Consider the following 20,447-nt stretch of genomic DNA (forward strand, 5'->3'; position numbering starts at 1 on the left):
ATTTAGGTGCCCAGTTACAGCAGTTATAGACCAGGTGTAACTGATCACCTAAATGTGGCGTGGGCGCATGTAACTTATAGTAACATAGTAGATGATGGCAGAGAAAGACCTGTACGGTCCATCCAGTCTGCCCAACAAAATAAAACTGATATGTGCTACTTTATATGTATACCTGATCTTGATTTGTATCTGCCATTTTCAGGGCACAGACCATAGAAGTCTGCCCAGCACTAGCCCCGCCTCCCACCACCGGCTCTGCCACCCAATCTCCGCTAAGCTTCTGAGTATCCATTCCTTCTGAACAGGATTCCTTTATGTTTATCCCACGCTTTTTTGAATTCCGTTACTGTTTTCATCTCCGTTTTCATAGCATTCTGTGAATTCCAGGCTATATTCTATATATGGTGCCTGAAAAAAAAGTTTCCGCCTAGACGTATTCTATAAACTGTGCTTAAATCTAGGCGCAGTTTATACAATAAGCCTAGCAGCCATGCCTGTGCCTAACTCTAGGCGCGTCCATTTACGCCAAAGGCACGGAACAGGCGTATTCTATAACACTGCGTGTAACGTTTCAGAACGCTGACTGCCCGTGGCCATGCCCCCTTTAAGTGCACCACTTTACAGTATAAACTTAGCAAGTTGTGTGCGCAAATTCTAATTAATGCTCATTTGTGTCAATAATTGCTTAAGTGGCAATTATTGGCACTGATTGACTTGTTAAGTATTTAAATTGCACGCAAAATCCAGAAATTGACTGGATTTGCGTGCGCAATTTTAGTCGCGCTATATAGAATCTGGGGGTAATGTGTACCAAAGCTCTACAGGTACACAGGTAAATCTGTTCATGCTCTGCCCCATGTGCTTGTTCCCCTTGCTATAACATCTATGCACGTAATTGATAATTTTCTTTTTCTCTGCTGTTATGCACGCAAAAGTTACTGAATTGTCCTTTTAATATTTAACAGTGTATGAATATATACAGGTCAGGACACTGCTCCTCTCAGAGAGTCTGCACTGAAATACAGCATTAAAGCCTTTCCCCCTCCCCCACACACACCCCTCCATCATCATTTGAAAGAAATACTGCATTAGGTTAAACAGCCTTTCCTTGTTACAAGCACAAGAGAGATAATAGTTCAAGGTAATTTGATATGGTCTGACATCTCTACATATGGTTAAGTACCTGTAATGTGATTTCCAAGATCTAAGCACTGAAACATTTCCTTTTCACCTGTAATGATTTCTCAAATTACCATATGTTACACTGCAGACAGGGACAATGAATCTATCCTCAGGCTGCTGCAGAGCACTGAAAATGGAGGCCTGGATATTGCTTGGCTAGGAAGTGCTGACCTGACTACCACCCACATTATGCCTCCACCTTCCAGAGCAGCTCTGTTTCAGTGGGGGCTGTGGTGTTTACTGACTCAACATCCCAGAGTTAACAGTTCCAATACACAAACATACCTATAACAAAACAAAGAACAGAAAACTGAAGGGAAGTAACACACTTCTTTCACAACTGGCCACGAAGCATCCTCACCAGACCAGTCCAAAACATGCAGATGTTGCTACCAACCCTTTATCTAGTTCTCTGGTCAAGCAGTCAAAGAAATCTACCAGATTCATTTGGTACAATCTGCCTCTTGTAAAACCATGTTGCTTTGGATCTTACAACTCGCTGGACTGTAAAAAAAATTATCCTATCCTTCAGCAGTGTCACCAGTAGTTTTCCTTCAACTGAGGTGAGGCTCTCTAGCCTGTAGTTTCCCTCCTCTTTGTTACTATTTTTATGCTGATAGACATCTGAATTTTTCCAATGACGTGAAACCTCTCCCGTCTTCAGAATCTGTTAAACATATTCTTCAGGGGATGAGTCAGAACTTCTCCAAGCTCTCTCAGAATCCAAAGATGTATTCCATCTGGTACCATCGCTTTGTCCACTTTCCACCCTGCAAGTTCTTCTCAAATGTCCTTTTCTGTGAATGGTGCAATACCCATTTCATTTTGCTATGTATTTTTGCTAGTTATCTGTGGCCCCCTCTCCATGCCTTTGCTGTGAATAACTGAGCAGAAGTATTTGTTTAATATTTCTACAGTTTTCTTGCAATCTTTACACATCAGTCTTCCCATCCTGCCAGCTCCTCTTTCAGATAGTAACATACGGGCTCATTTTCAAAGCACTTAGAGGCATATTTTCAAAGCACTTTGGGAGGCTAAGTTCCATAGGTTTCTATGGAACTTTGGGAGGCTAAGTGCTTTGAAAATGAGCTTGTTAGCCTCCCAAAGTTCCATAGAAACCTATGGAACTTAGCCTCCCAAAGTGCTTTGAAAATATGCCTCATAGTAACATAGTAGATGACGGCAGAAAAAGACCTGCACGGTCCATCCAGTCTGCCCAACAAGATAACTCATATTTGCTACTTTTTGTGTATACCCTACTTTGATTTGTACCTGTGCTCTTCAGGGCACAGACCGTATAAGTCTGCCCAGCACTATCCCCGCCTCCCAACCACCAGCCCCGCCTCCCAACCACCGGCTCTGGCACAGACCGTACAAGTCTGCCCAGCACTATCCCCGCCTCCCAACCACCAGTCCCGCTTCCCACCACCGGCTCTGGCACAGACCGTATAAAAGTCTGCCCAGCACTATCCCCGCCTCCCAACCACCAGCCCCGCCTCCCGATCTTGACTAAGCTCCTGAGGATCCATTTCTTCGGCACAGGATTCCTTTATGCTTATCCCACACATGTTTGAATTCCGTTACCATTTTCATTTCCACCACCTCCTGCGGGAGGGCATTCCAAGACTCCACTACTCTCTCTGTGAAAAAATACTTCCTGACATTTTTCTTGAGTCTGCCCCCCTTCGATCTTATTTCATGTCCTCTCGTTCTACCATCTTCCCATCTCCGGAAAAGGTTCGTTTGTGGATTAATACCTTTCAAATATTTGAACGTCTGTATCATATCACCCCTGTTTCTCCTTTCCTCCAGAGTATACATGTTTAGTTCAGCAAGTCTCTCCTCATACGTCTTGTAACGCAAATCCCATACCATTCTCGTAGCTTTTCTTTGCACCGCTTCAATTCTTTTTACATCCTTAACAAGATACGGCCTCCAAAACTGAACACAATACTCCAGGTGGGGCCTCACCAACGACTTATACAGGGGCATCAACACCCCCTTTCTTCTGCTGGTCACACCTCTCTCTATACAGCCTAACAACCTTCTAGCTACGGTCACCGCCTTGTCACACTGTTTCATCGCCTTCAAATCCTCAGATACTATCACCCCAAGATCCCTCTCTCCACCCGTACCTATCAGACTCTCCCCGCCTAACACATACGTCTCCCGTGGATTTCTATTCCCTAAGTGCATCACTTTGCATTTCTTCGCATTGAATTTTAATTGCCAAACCTTAGACCATTCTTCTAGCTTCCTCAGATCCTTTTTCATGTTTTCCACTCCCTTCCGGGTGTCCACTCTGTTACAGATCTTAGTATCTATATTCTTCTTGCTGTTTGAATGTAATTGTTAAAAAGAGAGCACTTGTAATATCATAGCACTTACCAGAAAGAGAGCAAGCTGCCTTTTCCCTTCTGGAGTCATATCTTCCCCTGCAGGGCAGAAAAAAATAACATTTTTAAAAACAAAAATTCTGTATGCAGTGTAAGAGAGACCTGTCTTCTAAACACTTACCAACGCTGCAAGGAAAGGTTCCAGAATGTTCGGCTTTGTAGGACTGCAGGACAGACAGACACCAATCATCCTCCACCTCATACTGGCTATATACAGAAGCTGCAAGAGTGAAAAAAAAGGAGAGGGGGGATTCGGCTCAGAAAGTGATGGTCACAGCCATAGGAGCCAACTTTTCAAAATTATTGGGGGTGCTAAGCCCAATGAAAATAACCCCTCCCTGGACACATACAAGGAATTTTCTCAATATTGGGGGTGCTCAAGCACCCACAGAGTCGGCTCCAATAGTCACAGCATGGTCTGCTCACTACAGTCTCAAATTACTAGTCAGAAGCAAAGAAAGGATTAATACTTTCCCCAATGCAATGCATTCCAGCTCCCAAATTCAGAAATACTGAAGTTTCAAAACTGAGTCAAAGATAACTCAGATACAAGGAGCGGAAGAGTAACCTAATGGTTAAAGCAGCAGAATAAGAACCAAGAAGCCAGGTTAAGATCATACCATGCTCCTTGTGATCTTGGACAAGTCACTTAACCCTCCACTGCCTCAGGTACAAACTTAGATTGTGTATCCTATACCTGAATGTAACATGGCTTTGAGCTACTACTGAAAAGGCCCAAGCTAAATCCAAATTCTTTTCTTCTATTATTCCATTTCTGGCCTGTCTCCCTAAGGCTTACAAACTTAGGCCCCCTTGTATCAAGCCGAGTTAGCGGCTACCGGTACGGTAATGCTGACAAAGCCTATTCACTTTGAATAGGCTCTGTTAGCATTGCTGAATGGCTGGTGCTAGCACAGCTCGATACAAGGGGGGCCTAAGTTTGTACCTGAGGCAACAGAAGGTTAAGTGACTTGCCCAAGATCACAAAAAGCTTCAGTGGGATTTGAACCGGATTTCCCTGGTTATTAGCCTAGTGCTCTTATCACTAGGCTACTCCTCCCCCTCACTAAGTCAAATATAGAAAGTCAGTAAGAACTGGGAGATGAAGCACGGCCAAGACTCCTTCAATTGCTGGGCTATATGCTCTCATTTCCCCATTGATTTAATTTAGAGGTTTTTACCACTACTACTTAATATTTCTAAAGCGCTACTAGGGTTAAGCAGCACTGTATAATTTAAACGAGGAAGGACAGTCCCTGCTCAAAAGAGCTTACAATCTAAAGGACAGGTAAACAGTCAGTCTAAAGGACAGGTAAGCAGTCAATCAAATGGGGGAGTGTAGGTTTCCTGAATAAGTCAGACTGAATAAAGCATATTACACAGTGGGTGATGGCATCCTTCAACGTGACATCCATCAAAGGCCGACAACACCAGATAGAAATTCCAAGAGGGAACCTATGAACTCTGGGAGGCTGAATGAATTTCACACCTCTGAAGAAGTGAACTAGATCTGGATGACAAGCCACCAACTTGCCTTGCACCAAATCTCAAGAGCATGCTAACACTGGAATCTGAACCTTAAGTGAGGCCAGCGCCAACCCTCTATCCAGGCCATTCTCCAGAATCATCACTGCAAACACCTTTATGAGGACTAGCCACCCCTCCCAAAACCAGCCTTAAAAATGTGCCAAACTCATATGTCAAGGAGGGAGATCTGTTCTGCAACCTTGCCATAGTGGAAATCACTTTTCCAGAATACCCTTGTTTCCAAAACCATGCCACCTGAAGAACCAAACTGCAAGACGATATAGAGTCGGATCCAGCATCTGCACTAGTCCCGCACTAGCAGGTCCTCAAACACCAGAAACTTCATTGAGGCTTTCACCTTTAGCCAGGGCGTTCACGGCCAATCTGCTTACCCATGTCTACCATCTGCTGGAGATTGAAAAATACTGACTGGCTGAGGACTGCACAGGACAGTTTTAGGTTCACTCTGAAATCAGTGGTTCTTACTCGTACCTGCTGGTAGGAATGCGTAAATACAAGAGACTGGAGAGATGCTTAGGAAGCCCAGATCCACATTCTGACAAGGTCCTTCTGCAGGTCCTCACTGTGGTTTAACAATTTTGAATATTTTTGTTTCATTTGTAAATCTGATCATTTCAAACATTATTCCATTTTCCAGTACATATCCCTGAGGTACATGATATTTACCTCTTTACACTGGAATTCTTTGGCTACAGATTTGAGGCTCTTTCAAAATTTTTTGACAATGTTTTCTAAAGCTACGCAGAGCATGGCTTTTTCAGCATTGTCTTGAAATTATGTTGCATTTTGATACCTATTACTTCTTTTTATATTCTAGTTAAAAAATGTTTTTAACGTGGATGTTTTTAGTTTGACCGTAGTTGAGAGGTTCTTACTGCTATGTATGTCTGATATGTGTATGAGAGTATGTTGAAGATGTTGTGTTGTATTGAGTTGGTTATGCTTTTATGGACTGGACAGTTTTGATGATTTCTTTTGCCTTGGTTTCTCCTTAAAATAGGACAAGTATAATAATAACAATACAACTTTCCATCATTTTACTCAACACAAACTTAGAAGCATGACTATTTTTACAGTATTTCTCTTTATTTCAGTCAGTGTGTGTTTTATTCCTCATTGATTCTTTAACATAAAGGCACATAAGTAAACAGGATCCCATAATCCATCATGTATATATAAGCTTTGAAATAACTTAGCTACCAAAAGGAGTGACTCTACTGTCCAAATAGGGAAACAAACTAGCAGATCAGTTTAAAAAAAAAAAAAAAAAAATATATATATATAAACAAACAAACCATGGAAAGATAGATACAGAATGAAAGAAAGCGAATGCTACATACCTGTAGAAGGTATTCTCCGAGGACAGCAGGCTGATTGTTCTCACTGATGGGTGACGTCCACGGCAGCCCCTCCAATCGGAAACTTCACTAGCAAAGTCCTTTGCTAGCCCTCGCGCGCCCGCGCGCACCGCGCATGCGCGGCCGTCTTCCCGCCCGAAACCGGCTCGAGCCGGCCAGTCCAGTATGTAGCAAGACAATACAGTTCAAGGGAAGACACAACTCCAAAGGGGAGGCGGGCGGGTTTGTGAGAACAATCAGCCTGCTGTCCTCGGAGAATACCTTCTACAGGTATGTAGCATTCGCTTTCTCCGAGGACAAGCAGGCTGCTTGTTCTCACTGATGGGGTATCCCTAGCCCCCAGGCTCACTCAAAACAACAACCATGGTCAATTGGGCCTCGCAACGGCGAGGACATAACTGAGATTGACCTAAAAAATTTACCAACTAACTGAGAGTGTAGCCTGGAACAGAACAAACAGGGCCCTCGGGGGGTGGAGTTGGATCCTAAAGCCCAAACAGGTTCTGAAGAACTGACTGCCCGAACCGACTGTCGCGTCGGGTATCCTGCTGCAGGCAGTAATGAGATGTGAATGTGTGGACAGATGACCACGTCGCAGCTTTGCAAATTTCTTCAATGGAGGCTGACTTCAAGTGGGCTACCGACGCAGCCATGGCTCTAACATTATGAGCCGTGACATGACCCTCAAGAGCCAGCCCCGCCTGGGCGTAAGTGAAGGAAATGCAATCTGCTAGCCAATTGGATATGGTGCGTTTCCCTACAGCCACTCCCCTCCTATTGGGATCAAAAGAAACAAACAATTGGGCGGACTGTCTGTGGGGCTGTGTCCGCTCCAGGTAGAAGGCCAATGCTCTCTTGCAGTCCAATGTGTGCAGCTGACGTTCAGCAGGGCAGGAATGAGGACGGGGAAAGAATGTTGGCAAGACAATTGACTGGTTCAGATGGAACTCCGACACGACCTTTGGCAGAAACTTAGGGTGAGTGCGGAGGACTACTCTGTTGTGATGAAATTTAGTGTAAGGGGCCTGGGCTACCAGGGCCTGAAGCTCACTGACTCTACGAGCCGAAGTAACTGCCACCAAGAAAATGACCTTCCAGGTCAAGTACTTCGGATGGCAGGAATTCAGTGGCTCAAAAGGAGGTTTCATCAGCTGGGTGAGAACGACATTGAGATCCCATGACACTGTAGGAGGCTTGACAGGGGGCTTTGACAAAAGCAAGCCTCTCATGAAGCGAACAACTAAAGGCTGTCCTGAGATCGGCTTACCTTCCACTTGGCAATGGTATGCACTGATTGCACTAAGGTGAACCCTGACAGAGTTGGTCTTCAGACCAGACTCAGACAAGTGCAGAAGGTATTCAAGCAGGGTCTGTGTAGGACAAGAGCGAGGATCTAGGGCCTTGCTGTCACACCAGATGGCAAACCTCCTCCAATGAAAGAAGTAACTTCTCTTAGTGGAGTCTTTCCTGGAAGCAAGCAAGATGCGGGAGACACCCTGTGACAGACCCAAAGAGGCAAAGTCTACGCCCTCAACATCCAGGCCGTGAGAGCCAGAGACCGGAGGTTGGGATGCAGAAGAGCCCCTTCGTCCTGCGAGATGAGGGTCGGAAAACACTCCAATCTCCACGGTTCTTCGGAGGATAACTCCAGAAGAAGAGGGAACCAGATCTGACGCGGCCAAAAAGGAGCAATCAGAATCATGGTGCCTTGGTCTTGCTTGATTTTCAACAAAGTCTTCCCCACCAGAGGGATGGGAGGATAAGCATACAGCAGGCCCTCCCCCCAATCCAGGAGGAAGGCATCCGATGCCAGTCTGCCGTGGGCCTGAAGCCTGGAACAGAACTGAGGGACTTTGTGGTTCACTCGAGATGCGAAGAGATCTACCAAGGGGGTGCCCCACACCTGGAAGATCTGTCGTACCACACGGGAACTGAGCGACCACTCGTGAGGTTGCATAATCCTGCTCAACCTGTCGGCCAGACTGTTGTTTACGCCTGCCAGATATGTGGCTTGGAGCACCATGCCTTGACGGCGAGCCCAGAGCCACATGCTGACGGCTTCCTGACACAGGGGGCGAGATCCGGTGCCCCCCTGCTTGTTGACATAGTACATGGCAACCTGATTGTCTGTCTGAATTTGGATAATTTGGTGGGACAGCCGATCTCTGAAAGCCTTCAGAGCGTTCCAGATCGCTCGCAACTCCAGAAGATTGATCTGTAGATCGCGTTCTTGGAGGGACCACTTTCCTTGGGTGTGAAGCCCATCGACATGAGCTCCCCATCCCAGGAGAGACGCATCCGTGGTCAGCACTTTTTGTGGCTGAGGAATTTGGAAGGGACGTCCCAGAGTCAAATTGGAGCAAATCGTCCACCACAACAGGGATTCGAGAAAACTCGTGGACAGGTGGATCACGTCCTCTAGACCCCCAGCGGCCTGATACCACTGGGAGGCTAGGGTCCATTGAGCAGATCTCATGTGAAGGCGGGCCATGGGAGTCACATGAACTGTGGAGGCCATATGGCCCAGCAATCTCAACATCTGCCGAGCTGTGATCTGCTGGGACGCTCGCACCCGTGAGACGAGGGACAACAGGTTGTTGGCCCTCGTCTCTGGGAGATAGGCGCGAGCCGTCCGAGAATCCAGCAGGGCTCCGATGAATTCGAGTTTCTGCACTGGGAGAAGATGGGACTTTGGGTAATTTATCACAAACCCCAGTAGCTCCAGGAGGCGAATAGTCATCTGCATGGACTGCAGGGCTCCTGCCTCGGATGTGTTCTTCACCAGCCAATCGTCGAGATATGGGAACACGTGCACCCCCAGCCTGCGAAGCGCCGCTGCTACCACAGCTAGGCACTTTGTGAACACCCTGGGCGCAGAGGCGAGCCCAAAGGGTAGCACACAGTACTGGAAGTGGTGTGTGCCCAGCTGAAATCGCAGATACTGTCTGTGAGCTGGCAGTATCGGGATGTGTGTGTAGGCATCCTTCAAGTCCAGAGAGCATAGCCAATCGTTTTGCTGAATCATGGGGAGAAGGGTGCCCAGGGAAAGCATCCTGAACTTTTCTTTTACGAGATATTTGTTCAGGGCCCTTAGGTCTAGGATGGGACGCATCCCCCCTGTTTTCTTTTCCACAAGGAAGTACCTGGAATAGAATCCCAGCCCTTCTTGCCCGGATGGCACGGGCTCGACCGCATTGGCGCTGAGAAGGGCGGAGAGTTCCTCTGCAAGTACCTGCTTGTGCTGGAAGCTGTAGGACTGAGCTCCCGGTGGGCAATTTGGAGGTTTTGAGGCCAAATTGAGGGTGTATCCTTGCCGGACTATTTGAAGAACCCACTGATCGGAGGTTATGAGAGGCCACCTTTGGTGAAAAGCTTTCAACCTCCCTCCGACTGGCAGGTCGCCCGGCACTGACACTTGGATGTCGGCTATGCTCTGCTGGAGCCAGTCAAAAGCTCGCCCCTTGCTTTTGCTGGGGAGCCGCGGGGCCTTGCTGAGGCGCACGCTGCTGACGAGAGCGAGCGCGCTGGGGCTTAGCCTGGGCCGCAGGCTGTCGGGAAGGAGGATTGTACCTACGCTTGCCAGAAGTATAGGGAACAGTCTTCCTTCCCCCGAAAAATCGTCTACCTGTAGAGGTAGAAGCTGAAGGCTGCCGGCGGGCGAACTTGTCGAATGCGGTGTCCCGCTGGTGGAGAGACTCTACCACCTGTTCGACTTTTTCGCCAAAAATGTTATCCGCACGGCAAGGCGAGTCCGCAATCCGCTGCTGGATTCTATTCTCCAGGTCGGCGGCACGCAGCCATGAGAGCCTGCGCATCACCACACCTTGAGCAGCGGCCCTGGACGCAACATCAAAAGTGTCATAAACTCCTCTGGCCAGGAATTTTCTGCACGCCTTCAGCTGCCTGACCACCTCCTGAAAAGGCTTGGCTTGCTCAGGGGGAAGAGCATCAACCAAGCCCGCCAACTGCCGCACATTATTCCGCATGTGTATGCTCGTGTAGAGCTGGTAAGACTGAATTTTGGCCACGAGCATAGAGGAATGGTAGGCCTTCCTCCCAAAGGAGTCTAAGGTTCTAGAGTCTTTGCCCGGGGGCGCCGAAGCATGCTCTCTAGAACTCTTAGCCTTCTTTAGGGCCAGATCCACAACTCCAGAGTCGTGAGGCAACTGGGTGCGCATCAGCTCTGGGTCCCCATGGATCCGGTACTGGGACTCGATCTTCTTGGGGATGTGGGGATTAGTTAGCGGTTTCGTCCAGTTCGCAAGCAATGTCTTTTTTAGGACATGATGCAAGGGAACCGTGGACGCTTCCTTAGGTGGAGAAGGATAGTCCAGGAGCTCAAACATTTCAGCCCTGGGCTCGTCCTCCACAACCACCGGGAAGGGGATGGCCGTAGACATCTCCCGGACAAAGGAAGCAAAAGACAGACTCTCGGGAGGAGAAAGCTGTCTTTCAGGAGAGGGAGTGGGATCAGAAGGAAGACCCTCAGACTCCTCGTCAGAGAAATATCTGGGATCTTCTTCTTCTTCCCACGAGGCCTCACCCTCGGTGTCAGACACAAGTTCACGGACCTGCGTCTGCAACCGCGCCCGGCTCGACTCCGTGGAGCCACGTCCACGATGGGGGCGTCGAGAGGTAGACTCCCTCGCCCGCATCGGCGAAGCTCCCTCCGCCGACGTAGTCGGGGAGCCTTCCTGGGAGGTGGCCGCAGTCGGCACCGCACGCGGTACCGACGTCGGGGACCTCACCCCGGGCGATGGGCCAGCCGGCGCCACGCTCGACGGCACCGGAGGCGCAAGCACCGCCGGTACCGGAGGGGTAGGGCGCAACAGCTCCCCCAGAATCTCTGGGAGAACGGCCCGGAGGCTCTCGTTCAGAGCGGCTGCAGAGAAAGGCATGGAGGTCGATGCAGGCGTCGACGTCAGTACCTGTTCCGGGCGTGGAGGCTGTTCCGGGCTGTCCAGAGCGGAGCGCATCGACACCTCCTGAACAGAGGGTGAGCGGTCCTCTCGGTGCCGATGCCTGCTGGGTGCCGAATCCCTCGGCGACCCAGAGCTCTCGGTGCCGACACGGGGAGGAGACCGGTGTCGATGCTTCTTCGATTTCTTCCGAAGCATGTCACCGGAGCTCCCCGGCACCGACGAGGAGGACGTCGAATCCATCCGTCGCTTCCTCGGGGCCGAGACTGAAGAAGGTCGATCTCGGGGGGGCTGTACCGCAGGAGCCCTCAGGGTAGGAGGAGACCCACCCGAGGGCTCACCGCCACCAGCAGGGGAATGGACAGCCCTCACCTGCACTCCACCCGATGCACCACCGTCCGACGACATCAGCAGACGAGGTCCTGGTACCACCGACGTCGATGCAGCTATCCGATGTCTCGGCGCCGATGCAGAGGCCCGATGCCTCGATGCACTCGATGCAGGGGCGGCCGAGAAAGATGGTCTGGACGCTGACGACGTCGATGCACTCGAAGATCCCGGTGCCGATGCCGACGAAGAGCCCGAGAACAACACGTTCCACTGGGCTAGTCTCGCTACCTGAGTCCGCCTTTGAAGCAGGGAACACAGACTGCAGTTCTGAGGGCGGTGCTCGGCCCCCAGACACTGAAGACACGACGAGTGTCGATCAGTGAGCGAGATAACCCGGGCGCACTGGGTGCACTTCTTGAAGCCGCTGGAAGGCTTCGATGTCATGGGCGGAAAAATCACGCCGGCGAAATCAAAAGCCGAAATGGCGAAATTTGAAGCACCAAAAATTCAGAGGGAGAAAAAATCTCGACCGAGGCCGAAAAGAGGCCTACCCCGACGACGAAAGAAAACTTACCGGGGCAAAAAGCTGGAAGTACGGGGAGGATTGACACGAAACCCGGCGGAGGGTTTCCGGAGCACTTCCCGACTGAAACAAAGCTTTCCCGAAGGAAAAAAACACGCTCAAAAATAATTTGGACGCGCGAGGTCGACTTTCCGGGGCTCGACACGGCGAAAACACGACCGTACCGAGTGCGGACAAAAGAAGACTGGCCGGCTCGAGCCGGTTTCGGGCGGGAAGACGGCCGCGCATGCGCGGTGCGTGCGGGCGCGCGAGGGCTAGCAAAGGACTTTGCTAGTGAAGTTTCCGATTGGAGGGGCTGCCGTGGACGTCACCCATCAGTGAGAACAAGCAGCCTGCTTGTCCTCGGAGAATAAATGATTTAAAAAAATTTTTTTTAAAAAGAAAAGAAAAAATTATGAATGTATCTATCTTTCCATGGTTTGTTTATTTATTAATATATATATATATATATATATATATATATATATATATATATATATATTTTTTTTTTTATTCAGGGATATGCTATTTTGAACTGCTTATGCTGGTTTTTTTATGAAGAACATTTCATATCCTTGTCTTGATAGATTATTTGACAGTAAGTATTACATACTTCTTTATATCTTTATTTGTTTTTACCATTATTTTTAATAATTTTTGAGTTGTTATTCTCATAAGTTTGCAATCATATATTTGTTCCTCTTCCTTCAGCCGCTCTTATTCAAGAAAGATATAAATTAGATAGGTGTCCTGAATTCTTTGTTTGATTAATTATCGTTTTTTTTATTTGCTGTGGAAATTAAAACATTTCTTTAATCATAAAAATTCTTTTATTTTTTGCATTAAATTATTTTTTATTCTTGCATTAAAAATTTTTAAAAATCATTAATCTTTTGTTCATTTATTCATTTTTTCGCTCATGTATTTTTTAATTGTTTCTTGATTTCCAATTTTTACGATTGAACCCTTCTTTTGCTGGTATTTTATAATATAGGTTCAATATATGTGGAATATATGTGTTGTTGTTCTGTTGGTTGTTATATTTATATATTTTATATATATTCATATGTATTTTTATACTATAATTTTGATGAACACTTGATGTCTATTATATTGTATTATTTGATATGTCTACTGTATATATTTTAATTTCTGAAACAAAAGGGGCTCTTCATGTTCAGAATTCATGTCTATGGTTTACACGTACATGTTTCTTATATAGATATTCACAATTTTTGTTTCATATGTACATTGTATTTTAGATATACATACATACATATATATATATATATGTTTTATAATTTGCTATGTTTTATAATTTAATATGTTTGTTGTTCATTATAGCCCCTGAAGCAGCCCTATCGTTGGGCGAAACACGGCCTGTGTCGGGCATTTGTCTCATACACGGTATCGTCAATAAAGTTTTTTGGGATATTATACTGATCTGCTAGTTTGCTTTCCACGTTGGATTTTGCAGATCGGTTGCCTTGTTGTTTTCTGGGACTACTACTGTCCAAATATCCAGGTTTCTAGAGGTACCCAGCTACGAACAACCTGCTGGTTAGGTTCCACAAACTTCTAGCCTACTGGCACCAACCCAGTTAGCTTTATCCACCCCGACTTTCATCCTTATCACCTCCTAATATGCATACCCTAGAGGAGAGGAGGGACAGAGGGGATATGATACAGACCTTTAAATACATGACAGAATTACTGAACAAACAAACCTTTACCAAATGAAGAGAACTTAGAACGAGAGAACATGATATAAAACTACAGGGAGGCAGTCAAAAGGAACATCAGGAAATATTTTTTCATGGAAAGGGTAATGGATGCCTTGAATGCACTCCTGAAAGTGGTGGTAGAAGCAAAAAATGATGCTGGAGTTAAAAAAAAAAAAGGAGTGGGCTAAACATGGTGGATCCCCTAAAAAGCAATTCTATTCCCACCACTCTTGTACCTCCTTCACAAAGCAATGCCAGAGACTCTAGCCAAGTCATCTTCGTTTCCTTTGCTAGGTGCTCGTGAACGCCCCATGACCTTTAAAGAAAGCATGCTTACCTTCCTCCACAGAGCTGGCTGTCCCCAGCCACTCCCACACTACAGCCACTGCTTCTTCTGTCATGACCTTGGGATACCTGGAAAGAAAATGAAGAAAGAGGAGGGGGAGAAACAGTAAACGGCAATGAAAACACGATGCATAAAGTGAGTTTTGCCGTTTCCTGCTGGTGCATATTATAACATTATTTCAGAAATGAAGGCTGCAGTTTCCCTTAACAGCTGCTAATGCAAATGAAGGATTTAATTTCAAAGATTTAGCTGAGAGCTATAAATCTGTCCTGGTTGCAGCAGGAAGGGCTGCTGGGGGAAACTTGCTCTATGAGGAAGTGATGCCATAAGTACATGAGCATTGCCATACTGGGAAAGACCAAAGGTCCATCAAGCCCAGCATCCTTTTCCAACAGTGGCCAATTCAGGTCACAAATACCTGGCAAGATCCCAAAAAACTACAAAACATTTTATACTGCTTATCCCAGAAATATTGGATTTTCCCCAAGTCTATGGACTTTTCCTTTAGGAAGCCGTCCAAACCTGTTTTTAAACTCCGCTAAGCTAACCGCCTTTACCACATTCTCTGGCAACAAATTCCAGAGTTTAATTACACGTTGAGTGAAGAAAAAGTTTCTCCGATTCGTTTTAAATTTACTACATTGTAGCTTCATTGCATGCCCCCTAGTCCTAGTATTTTTGGAAAGCATAAACAGACGCTTCACATCTACCCGTTCAACTCCACTCATTATTTTATAGACCTCTATCATATCTCCCCTCAGCCGCCTTTTCTCCAAGCACTAGCCGCTTTAGCCTTTCTTCATAGGGAAGTCGTTCCATCCCCTTTATCATTTTTGTCGCCCTTCTCTGCGCCTTTTCAAATTCCACTATATCTTTTTTGAGATGCGGCGACCAGAATTGAACACAATATTCGAGGTGCGGTTGCACCATGGAGCGATACAAAGGCATTATAACATCCTCATTTTCTGTTTTCCATTCCTTTCCTAATAATACCTAACATTCTATTTGTTCACTGCATCGTTGAGTTTAAACTGAAACATGATACAAGGTCTCCTTTGAGTCCAACCTTCATGTGAGAGTCTAACTCCATCTCTGGCTGTCTTTAAATCTAAGCTAAAAGCCCACCTTTTTGATGCTGCTTTTAACTCCTAACCCTTATTTTATCATCCCCACCTTAGTAATTCCCTTATCTCTTATTTGTCCTGTTTGTCTGTACTAATTAGATTGTAAGCTCTGTCGAGCAGGGACTGTTTCTTCATGTTCAAACGTACAGCGCTGCGTATGTCTACTAGCGCTTTAGAAATTATAAGTAGTAGTAGTAACTATTAATATTCTTCTTTTGTAGTAATGAGAATGCGGTGGAGAATCTAAAACTACAGATTGTACTTCTGCAGCCAATTCCATACTGCAGTGAAAAAGCAAAGAACTTCTGTCCATCCACCAGATGTTGCCATTAACTCAGTGCCTGGGTCAATAATTCCTCTACTGAAGGAGAATACATCTTCTACCACTTTCTTATTTGTCAAAAAACTTTTGTCATATTGCTTTCTGAAGTTGCTTAATCTGGACACAGTCTTGGACAAAGCATATACATGTATATTAAATTAATATTTACTGTGCATATTACAAACACAGCCTGAAAGACTGGAGTCAAGAAATCTGGCTCTAGGACTTCAGTGCGAGTGATGGATCCCTTCCTCTGCAGAGCTAAAACTCACCTATGCTGCAGGAGACGCAGGAGTAGGTTGTTCCCTCGGTTTGACAAGACATCCTCAGGGACCCTAAGAAAGAAGGTGGGGGAAGGAGGGAAATGTCAGCTCTGACAATTCGTATCAGCAAACCATTTAACTCAGCAACAACCTTTTATTGACTCAATGGTTTCTTTCGGTTCCATTGGGATTCCCACTCAGTCAGAACTAGGGCTGGGATCTGGTATTTGAAAATACCCAGGAATTTTTTCCTTCCATTTGGTATCTCCTCCCATCTCACCTAACCCACTCATCACAGCCGTAACCCTTGGCCAGGGGTCACACATTTGGGCTTCACAACGCAAGTATGAATCTTAATCCAGCCACTAGGTGTCATCAATGCACAATGACTGGGACTCCTTCCTAGGGGTTATGAATGCTGCCTCCATAGCATCCTTAATCTCAGCTAATCCAGGAAGCGGAAGACTTAAACCAGGAATCAAACATGCATTGCTACACTACAATCACTGCTATCCTAACCATATGTTCTTTCCGCTCCCACTTACCTTTATGTTTTTTTATTGCATTGTAATTAAATTATTCTCCCTCATATGTTTCCCTTTTGTTTTTTTATACCCCAGTCTGTGATTTTTAGTTGTCCTTGTGTAGTCCCCTAATTTATTTATTTATTTGTAACATTTACATCCCACACTTTCCCACTCGCTAGCAGGTTCAATGCGGCTTACATAATATATTAGGTAACAAAGTGATACAGAATGGGTACAGTTATAACATTGTAAGAAATGACATGGTCATTTATGAGTGGATATGTAAGACAGGCAAGGAAAGGAGGACGGAAGATGTAGGGTAGTGGGAGGAGGATGAGAATTGGGAGTTAATGAGTAGTTAAGTAAGGGAACAAATGTAAGGGAGGGTAGGAAGAAGGAAGTAATAGATTGTGTGGGAGGTGTAAGAAGAAGGGTATGCTGAAGGATTAGGATAGGGGAGCATAGACCAGTTCTGTAGTCTTATGTACCTCCCTAGTCTAGATTTGTTAACCGCTTAGATATATATTTTTATAAAATTTTGCAGTACATCAAAAATAAATTGATACTTGATATTAGGCTGGCCCAATTCAATGACACCCTAAGACAGGGGGCCTCAAGCTATAGTCCTGGAAGGCTTGCAAACCGGTCAGGTTTTCAGGGCATTCCTAATGAATATGCATGACATTTCCATACACGGCAAAATATATGTCATGAACAGTCATTAGGGATATCCTGAAAACCTGGCTGGTTTGCAGCCCGGCACCCCTATCCCAAGATCATGACTACCATCTGCTATAGTGAGGTGACAGCTTGAGCTTTGTAGTCCAGGTTCTCCCTGCAGTAGCCAAATGAATATCATGAACAGGCTGGGGAAATAATATTAACCAGTAACAATTTAGATATTTGTTAAGTACAGAAGTGAACATTTTAGTCCCATGCAGGTATCACATTGATTTGAATAAATGAAGAATACAGCATAAACAGAATCAGGTAAGAAACTTTTACAAGTTAAGGTAAGGCCATAATAAAAGAGGCCCAGATTACTAAAATTCAAATGTGAAAAAAATTTCACAGCTGACAGATAAAAGGGATGTGCTAATACTGGGCAAAATACTTACGTTGTGGTGATAATCTCATCCTTGGTCCTTCTAATCAGCAACACGGGGCCTTGGTATCTGAAACAGAAAAGAGGAGAAAAAGTGACATGATTCAGACAGATGTGACAGGGTGTGATACACTGTACACAAATGACTGTGTGATATATGTAGGCCAAAACCATGAGGTTCATCATGGGTGACAAGAAAGGTGTCTTCCTCTTCATCCCTCCAGACCAGTCCAGACACTTGGGTATGCACTCTCCTTCCAGCAGGTGGAGACTGAGAACCACTGGCTCAAACTTCTTACCTTATAAAGGATCCTGTACAACCCATAAGCAGCCAATATTCCTAGAGTGACAAGCTAAATTTTAATTTTTATCAAAGATATCCAATCTTTTTCTACAGTGGGTCACATGAATAATTTTAGCGTGTTATAATAGCATGGTTTTTACTCGTCAAAGGGTGAATCTTCTGAAATTGTGACTTCATATGTGCTATAACATTAGGTATAAATTTGACAGTTACTCAAGTAAGCTGCATGATGTATGCTCCCACAAATATCTTTTGAACACTGACCCTGCATGATACACCATGGATAGATTTTTCCAATATTGACAGGGTTTTAAAAAAGGTTTGGACAAATTCCTGAAGGAAAAGTCCATAGTTTGCTATTGAGGCAGACATGGGAAGCCACTGCTTGCCCTGGGATTTGTAGTATGGAATGTTGCTACTCTTTTAGATTCTTCATGGAATCTTGCTATTCGTTGTGATTCCGGAATCTTGTTACTCTTTGGGGTTCTGGAATGTTGCCATGATTTGGGTTTCTGCCAGGTTCTTGTGATCTGGCTTAGCCACTGTTAGAGGCAGGATACCGGGCTAGATGGACTATTGGTCTGATCCAGTATGGCTACTCTTATGTTTTTATGTACTATAACATAATTTCTCTCTCTGCAACACATTATGCAGTGATCCTCAGAGTGTAACATATCCTGTGAATATATCATTGCGAGATATGACACACTGCAGACATCACTTTAGAACTACTGATCCATGTGGTAAATATAATTTTACTGTCACTAAGAGGAAATCTGTTAGCAGTACACGATAAAGGCTTGAATAGAAGTTCGTATCAGGGTAATGTCAATACAATCTGAGGTTGGGAAGTAAAGGCAGTGTCAACGTGGCCAGAGACTCACCTGCACAGCTGCTCAGCGTTATTTAGATTCAAGTACTGCCGTACTGTCCTGGTCACCAGACCCCCTACAGCAAGATGAGGAGGCAGAGAGAAGCTGCTTAGACAAATGAAGGGTAAAAATAAAAAGGGACATGCATGCAGCAAGACAGGGCAGTGACAAGCAGAAGATAGGGCTTTGGTTCTCAAGGACCTCCAATGGCTTAGCTTTCCAGGATATCCCTAACAAATATGCATGCCATATACAAAACTTTATTATTGAATCTTACTTATTCCAAACTCTTATTAAAATATATATCCACCAAATCTCAACCTTTGTTTCCCTCATACATAACCATTCATACCTGCATTCCTACATACATACATCACCCCCCAACATTCCCCTGCATGTCCTCAACACTACTCAAATGCCAAGACGATACAGCGAACCACTAGCTGTACTAGTGGCAGTCCGATGACTCCTCAATGTTTTACACACTCCTTGGTTGCACTTGTCTCAACGTTCCTTACGGCTGCTCGATACCACACTGTAACTTGTTCGTTCCATTCTGTCTCACTTTGACGACCACAATGATGCATTGGGGTATTTTGAGTTCAACTTTCACCTCAGTGCTCAACAATGCCGTACTGCTACGACCCTTCACAGATCGTGTTTTGCTATAACAGTGTCTTCAGGGGTCCACATGCGACAACACGGATGATTAGGCACTCCTCCTGACTCCCATGGTCTGGCGCCAAACTTAGACACATCACTGTGGTCGTCAAAGTGAGAAAGAATGGAATGAACAAGTTACAGTGTGGTATCGAGCAGCCCTAAGGAATGTTGAGATGTCAAAGTGCAACCAAGGAGTGTGTAAAACATTGAGGAGTCATCGGACTGCTGCTAGTACAAGCTAGTGGTTCGTTGTATCGTCTTGGCATTTAAGGAGCTTTGAGGACATATTGTGTCATCGTTCCCACTATCAAGATAAGCATTGATTTGATAATCAGTAATGATTCAATGATGGACTAGATGCAGGGGAATGTTAGGGGGGGTGATGTATGTATGGAGGAATGCAGGTATGAATGGTTATGTATGAGGGAAACAAAGGATGAGATTTGGTGGCTATATATTTTAATAAGAGTTTGGAATAAGTAAGATTCAATAATAAAGTTGCTGTGTAATGCTTACAAAATACGTGTAACTATAGTGGAATTAGGTAACCCAGACAAGAATGGATAACAAATATGCATGAGAAACATTTGCCTACCTACCACTTCACTGTATGCAAATCTCTCTCATGCATATCCATTAGGGATATCCTGGAAACCAGAACACTTGGTGGCCATCGAGGACTGGGAGTGAAGACTAAAGAGGTAAAGGGGAGGTTATACCACCCTAACATTCAGCCAATATGTAATATACCACGAGTTACAATAGAACAGAATCTGAACAAGGATGCCTTACGCCAACTCTCGGGCATGACCTTCAGAGCCAAGGGTACAAGGTCATCAAAGGAGGCATCCAATACAAGAGCACTGATTTCTGGGTAGGACATGGAAGCCCAGGTACCTGTA

At 45.4% G+C, this 20,447-nt stretch overlaps 1 protein-coding gene across 1 annotated transcript in view; it reads right to left on the bottom strand.

Annotated features, from left to right (window-relative positions):
* Positions 1-20,447, bottom strand: part of ABHD16A (abhydrolase domain containing 16A) — a 60,785-nt gene that overhangs the window by 3,794 nt on the left and 36,544 nt on the right. Inside the window, exons 13-19 of the mRNA XM_030197442.1 lie at positions 20,338-20,442; positions 18,895-18,958; positions 17,720-17,776; positions 16,084-16,146; positions 14,357-14,433; positions 3,700-3,798; positions 3,571-3,617 (exon numbers count right to left, since the gene is read on the bottom strand). Coding sequence (XP_030053302.1) covers positions 3,571-3,617; positions 3,700-3,798; positions 14,357-14,433; positions 16,084-16,146; positions 17,720-17,776; positions 18,895-18,958; positions 20,338-20,442 — 512 coding nt within the window. The remainder of the gene's footprint in view (positions 1-3,570; positions 3,618-3,699; positions 3,799-14,356; positions 14,434-16,083; positions 16,147-17,719; positions 17,777-18,894; positions 18,959-20,337; positions 20,443-20,447) is intronic.

The sequence above is a fragment of the Microcaecilia unicolor genome, chromosome 3 (genome assembly GCF_901765095.1).
Source record: "Microcaecilia unicolor chromosome 3, aMicUni1.1, whole genome shotgun sequence".
NCBI classification, from domain to species: domain Eukaryota; kingdom Metazoa; phylum Chordata; class Amphibia; order Gymnophiona; family Siphonopidae; genus Microcaecilia; species Microcaecilia unicolor.